The sequence below is a fragment of the Anguilla rostrata genome, chromosome 8 (genome assembly GCF_018555375.3).
Source record: "Anguilla rostrata isolate EN2019 chromosome 8, ASM1855537v3, whole genome shotgun sequence".
NCBI lineage: Eukaryota > Metazoa > Chordata > Actinopteri > Anguilliformes > Anguillidae > Anguilla > Anguilla rostrata.
Window position 1 is genome coordinate 54804663 of NC_057940.1, and position 7034 is coordinate 54811696.

Here is a 7034-nt window from a genome sequence, read left to right on the forward strand (position 1 = left end):
TCCGGTTTCTGTCGCAGCGTAGTCTTCCTGTCTGAGTTGAGCAGCCTGTGTTACCCGAATTAACCCGAATTAGAAATTGAGGTAGTTGAAAAGAGGTAGTGTTCGCCTCAAAAAGGTTACTGCCCACTCCTAAAAACAACAGTCTTTATTGACACTAGCCCACCGAGAGGGGTAAGTCGACACGTTTCTTTAAAAAGTCTTGTTTCGGAAGCTGGAATAGATATTTTATTTGGCGTAGACTGATCAGTGCGCCATCTTGGATTCCTGTTGACTTGCTGTGTTATTTTCAAAGGTACCGGAGGCAGTTATTCGAGAAAAACGGAGACCGTTTAAGAAAATATCGTGCAAAAAAACTGTAAAATCGTGTCTACCAAAACCTTTTAACTTCCACAGGCAACAGCGTAGTTACCTTAGAGGTGGACTGCACGTTCAAAGGAGAACCATCTTGCATAGCTAAGTTAACGTTAGATTTGTAGCTTTACAGTTGCGTCTTGATTTCTAATAATCTATCGATTGTTAATTTAGCTTGCTCCTTATGGGGCGATAGAATTTAATTTGCTAGTTAACGTTAAACGCAATTTTTATATATATGTCCGTGTCACCTAGCTAGCTTATTGGCGTTAGGTAGGGGTTGCAGTTTTGATGATACATTAATAAAGCGTACAGTAGCCGTGTCTACCAGTGTAGCCTTGTTACCATACGAATGTATATTTAACTTGTAATCCCCAAGGAAAGCTTTTCCATGCACACGGTTCAGCGTGTCTTGTGCCAGCTGATACCTGGTAACTAGCTGACCCGCATCTGTTTGGAAGTGTTGATCTTTGTCTGATGACACACAGCTAGCTGTTGCTCGGGAGTGCGTATTTGCGCGTGTGTGTTTGTCAGAAGGACCTAGGGTCGGTTGTTATGGGGGGTTTTCCTTTGACTCCTGTACATTAACCGCTGATCAGATTGCCAAGTCCCGCGATGAGCAGTTCTGAAGAAGTTTCGTGGATCTCCTGGTTCTGTGGACTCAGAGGAAACGAATTCTTTTGTGAGGTATGCGAGCATTCGGCGTAATTCTAAACGCCCAATTTCCTCACCAATGCTCTAAAATGTGTGTACACGTACAGCTGCTATATGTATTGTAAATAATCGTCTCTGTCTGTCTGTCAGGTGGATGAGGACTATATCCAGGACAAGTTTAACCTCACAGGACTCAATGAACAGGTGCCACACTACCGACAGGCCTTGGACATGATCTTGGACCTGGAGCCAGGTCAGTACAGCAGAGCATTACAGTATGCTGTTCATTGCAGTAGACCCAGCAGTGGGTATGAGCTGTCTGTTGTTTATAAAGTGGTGGTGGTATGGTGTGTGTGTGTGTGTATTGTATAGAGAGTGTGTGTTTGTGCTGTAATTTTGTGTGTGTATTTCTGTGTTGTATGAAGAGATGTGTGTGTTGTATGTATGTGTGTGTGTGTTGTATGGAGGTGTATGTGTGTTGTATGGAGGCGTGTATATGTGTGTTGTATGGAGGCGTGTATATGTGTGTTGTATGGAGGTGTGTGTGTATTGTAAAGAGGTGTGTGTGTGTGTGTTGTATGGAGGTGTGTGTGTGTGTTGTATGGAGGTGTGTGTCTATTGTAAAGAGGTGTGTGGGTGTTGTATGTATAATAAAGTGCTGTGGGCTGTCCTGTCTCTCAGATGAGGAGCTGGAGGATAACCCTAATCAGAGTGACCTGATAGAGCAGGCGGCGGAGATGCTGTATGGTCTGATCCACGCCCGCTACATCCTCACCAACCGCGGGATCGCACAGATGGTAACACACACACACACACACACACTCGCTCTCTCACACACACACTCACACACACACATTACATTACAGGCATTTAGCAGACACTCTTATCCAGAGCGACTTGCACAACATTTACATAGCATTTTACATTGTATCCATTTATACAGCTGGATATGTACTGAAGCAATTCAGGTTAAGTACCTTGCTCAAGGGTACAACCTCAGTGTCCTACCCAGGAATCAAACCTATGACCTTTCGGTTACAAGCCCAGTTCCTTACCAGCTGTGCTACACTGCCGCCCCACTGCCACACACTCACATACACGCACACACACACACACACACTCACACACACATGCATGCACGCGCACACACACACTGGCCCGCACGTGTAGAGAAACACACGCACACACTCACACAAAAACACACATACAAACACATGGGTGCAGACACTCTCACACGCACACACACACTTACACACGTCATCCTCTCATTCCTCCCATTCTCTCCCATGATCCTTTTCTCTTTCTTTTTTCAGTTGGAGAAGTACCAGCAAGGAGATTTTGGCTACTGTCCTAGAGTTTACTGTGAGAACCAGCCCATGTTACCTATTGGTAAGTCAGTGTGTATGTACTATATTAACCCTATCTCTCAGTGCAGTGTTAATGTACTGTAGTGTCCAGTCAGTGTGTATGTACTGTATTAACCCTCTCTCTCTGTGTAGTGTTAATGTACTGTAGTGGGCAGTCAGTCGGTGTGTATGTGCTATATTAACCCTCTCTCTCAATGCAGTGTTAATGTACTGTAGAGTCCGGTCAGTTGGTGTGTATGTACTATATTAACCCTTTCTCTGTGTTTCTGCAGGGTTGTCGGACATCCCGGGAGAGGCCATGGTGAAGCTCTACTGCCCAAAGTGCATGGACGTGTACACCCCCAAATCCTCCCGGCACCACCACACGGACGGGGCCTATTTCGGGACGGGGTTCCCCCACATGCTGTTCATGGTGCACCCCGAGTACCGGCCCAAGAGGCCCGCCAACCAGTTTGTGCCCAGGTGCGATCCCCAAAAACGATCTATAAAACGATCCCCAAAACGGGTCTTCATTGGGTGTGTTTTTGAGGAAGAATAGTGAGAACTTGGGCTTCTTTTTCCTATGGTTTCACAATTTGATGGGGTATTTTTCATTCCGATACTTGCATATATATAATATTATTTTATTTTATAAAAACAATTGTCTTGTGTTTGTCTGTTCTCTCTCAGGCTGTACGGGTTTAAGATCCATCCCATGGCCTATCAGCTTCAGCTGCAGGCAGCTTCCAGCTTCAAGAGCCCCGTCAAAGCCATCCGCTGAAGCTCGGGGGGGCGGGGGGGGCGGGGGGGGCGGGGGCACTGGCGGGGTGTTCCAGCGCTGCTAAAAAACTGGTGTTATGATCCCATGACAGCCACACACACACACACTCACTCACACACGCATACACACACACACACACTCACTCACACACGCATACACACACACACACACTCGCTCACACACGCATACACACACACACACACACACTCATGCATACACAGACACACACACAGACACACACACGTTTAAGCTGTTGGTGAAGTGAGTATTCCGTGTTTCTTCATCGTTAAGCGATTCCCTTCCTCTTCCTCCTCTCAGCGTACTTGGAGAACGAACTTTGATTTGATTTCAGTCTCTCTGAAATTGTTCAGTAGGAGTACATTTAGGAATTAGGAATTAAATTATTCTTTGTTTTTTTTTTCTTCTTCTTAGCAACTACGAATACATTGAGACCTCACAATCAAAGAGTAATTTTGTTTTTTTTTTGTAAAAAAAGAAAGAAAAATGAATATTTGTTTTTGTCTTGGTCTCTCTTTTCTCTCTTCTCTCCTGTTGCACGGATACGATGGGGGGTCACAAGTCCTGGTAGCGCTATAAGGGCAAGTTTCAGAACATCTGTGACAAAAGCACACAAACAGAAGACTTGCGGGCTTAATGGTGAAACCTGTGCCTTCACAAAGCAGAATTATTTTCCATTACGTTTATTTAGCAGACACTTTTATCCAAAGCAATGTACAATAAATGCATACCAAAGGTCATTGGAACAACTACGAAGCAGCACAGGTCCAATAAGGTTCAATACTCATTATTCAAGTTATTCATAGCCATGAACACATTAAATCCAGTTAACACAGTAAACATTACTCTCTGACCTAGCCTATGCGAAGTCAAACTAGGAGACATGACAAGCTACAACATCAAGATAACAATACAAAGTACAATATAGTTGCTGGATGGTTGTTACGTCCCTCCACCTCCGGTACGCTTCAGAGCACTGTCAGCAGACCAACTGACCAGTCGACCTCAGTGCCCCGAAGCGTACCCCCACTCATATTAACCACCAAAAACAAAAAAGGAAAAACAATGAAGTGACAAGTCCCTTGGACCCGCCCGGCGGCTAAGCTAACCGGGCTAAGAACAGAAAATTTAACTCTAAAGGGTAAGATCCCGGACGAGCCCCCATTTATGTTACGGTTGCTCTCAAGCCCCCGCAAACATAACGAAGCCAAAACCAAGGCTTCCCAAAATAACAAATAACTTTATTTTACTACACATAAGAGATACAAAAGTAGCGGCAAAACATAAGATAAAATCAAGACCCGGACGTGGTCGACAGGTGAGGAGAAAAAGCCCCCATCTTTGAGAAGCCAACTCCAGGCTTCTTAAAAAGGCACCGCCACAGGTGCTCTCAATTACCTGTAACGAGACAAACACGTATCCAAACCGCCAGCGCCCCCACCTGAGGCGGAGGGATGTAACTGAGGTACAACATGGAAGTGGCAAAGAAGGTACATGTGTAACATGAGAGTGCTATAGGAACAAAGCAGAGAGACTGAAGTGGTAAAAATGATCCCAGATTGGGAGTGGTGATAGTCCAGGTAGAGTCTGAAGAGATGAGATCGCGGAGTTAGGCAGGTAGAGTCTGAAGAGATGAGATCACAAAGTTAGCTGGATAACTGCGCTGAGTAAAACCCGGAACGGCTCTTTTTACGTTCAGTCCGTGTTCTGGATTTGGGAGGGTTCCGGGTTTTTCTCAGCGCAGGTGCCCTGCTAACTCCGTACTCCTGCTTCATGGTGCAGGCCTCCGGCTGTGACCTCTTCTGTATATTGAACTAAGGCATTATGTGGGAACAGTGCTCGTGACGCAGAGGCTGCAGGTTTCAATCCCAGGTGGGGCACAGCCGTTGAGCCCTTGAACAAAGTGCTAACCTGAATGGCATGCGAACAGACGAGGGCTGGGTTGGAGTATCCATTCAACGCCTCTATGTATGGGGTGGGCGGGGGTGTGGTGGCAACAGGCATCAGGCCGTGAAGACCGACAGCCGGTACTGGACAGACGATTCTCACAATCCTTTGTTGGGCCAATCACGTAGTCCCTTACGTGGGCCCAGAAAGTGGGCGGAGCTATCAGAGGTTCAGTGGAACGGATCGAATGTGCCCCTGCGTGTGGTTGGCCATCAGAACTGATACAGGAAGGAAAAAAAATATGTGGTCATTTCTAAAGAAATAAGTGATCTATGTGAAACGTGATTGACAGGTCTTCTGTAAGTTTGTCCAAAGAATTTAAATGTCCCCAGAGATATATTCAAGATGATTGGGTTTTTAAAGAAAAAAAAGAAATGACCAAACAATAAAAAATTAAATTTTTTTAAGAGGGTAGGAGGGGGCAGGCCATAGACCGTGCATAGGAACTGGAGAGGGTGCATTGAATTCAATTCAACCGTGAGTTCAGTCCTCCGTCTGTTCCTTGCAAACATGTTGCTGGTCTCTGGTTATTTAAATAATTTTAAAAAATTATTTTTGTGACCATATGGTGTCACTGTTTGACTGCTATGTATGCTGTGCTTCAACTGTATGTGCGTATGTGGACGCGTGTGTGTGTGTTTAGTATGTGTGTGCATGCGTACACGTGAGCTCTGAGACCACCGTGCACATTGAGAAACTGAAGTAGCCTGCTTTGCAGTACCTCAGCCAGCAGATGTTGTGCTGCACACATCCCACACGGGTTTCCCAACGCAGGAGGTGGCGGGTTTGTTGTCTCTGCCCGCAGACCGCCGTGCGCGGTGGAAAATTCGACGCGAACCAGCCTTTATTGTGCAGTAAAGCCCGTGGCCCGCAGTCGCAGGACGTCAGCAGTCAGCAGCTAGCCCGGGCTGTGATTAGCAGCTCGGAGAGATTAGCAATGGCGCTGTGTGCTGCAGGACATCTCCAAGCGCTGGCATTGCAGTGAAGTCAGAGGCAAAACTAGCCAGCAGAACAAAGTTGGGGGGGGGGGGGGCGGGCGGGTGTGTACAGGGAAGTAGCCTGAAATCCGCCCCCCCTCCCCACCCCTACCAGGAAAGAATACTGCCCTGTGCCCCTGTAGTGGGAATGAAGAATATTGCTAATTATTCCCCCCCCCCAGGTACCGGGCGCGGGCGCCCCGTCTGGCGGCGGTGTCTGGAATGTTCCGCCGAGCGCTTCCGCGCGTCCGGGCTTGCCCCGGTGGTGCCGAGCGGTCGGCCGGGTCATGTGACGATGGCGGAGGGCGGCGGGTTTGTGGGCGTCCTTCCGCGCTCCTTCCGCAACAAGGCGAGGGGAGATTTGGCTCCTGTATTTGAGTAAACAAAGCAGGTGGTATTAAAATATGAAAAGCTACCCATAAGCTACCCCTGCAGTGTCAGGACCTTGTATTATGCTGACCTTGCCACAGGGTACCTTTTACATGCACGCTGATGTTCCCACCTTACCCCGATTATGGCAGTACTCTGATTACTGAAATGGTCTTGTAAACCCCTTTATCTGATTATTTGTCGTAAGGTCATAATCGACGTATTCGAAACCAGATTAAGACACCTTTTCTTTTTCTTTCTTTTTTTTTTTTGCCAAACCTTAAAATGTTTTGGGTGCACGTAGATGTGTTATTTTGCCACTGCCCCTCCCCCCTCCGAAGACCCCAGATGAAAACAACATGGCTGCTCGTTTCTGCTGATCCCAACCCCCCCTCCCCCCCCCTTCCCCGTTTGTGCCAGCCACAGAGAGAGTTGTGTAAATAGGGCCACTGGAGTCATTGTTTTGGGCATATCTAAGTGTACACTATAATGTAAACACTGACATAAAGCGACTGCCCCCCCCAGCCTGGCCCTGGTGTGCATGTAAATGTGGCCGTAGTCCACAGTGTTTTGGTATCAGTTCTTTTATCC

At 47.0% G+C, this 7034-nt stretch overlaps 1 protein-coding gene across 1 annotated transcript; it reads left to right on the forward strand.

Annotated features, from left to right (window-relative positions):
• On the forward strand, window positions 1–3645 carry csnk2b (casein kinase 2, beta polypeptide). The gene is made up of 7 exons (XM_064349023.1): window positions 1–171; window positions 951–1038; window positions 1156–1258; window positions 1687–1802; window positions 2319–2394; window positions 2645–2834; window positions 3042–3645. Exons 2-7 carry the CDS (start codon window positions 967–969, stop codon window positions 3130–3132), a joined length of 648 nt encoding a protein of 215 aa, XP_064205093.1. The 5' UTR covers window positions 1–171; window positions 951–966; the 3' UTR covers window positions 3133–3645.
• The last annotated feature ends 3389 nt before the right edge of the window (window positions 3646–7034 follow it).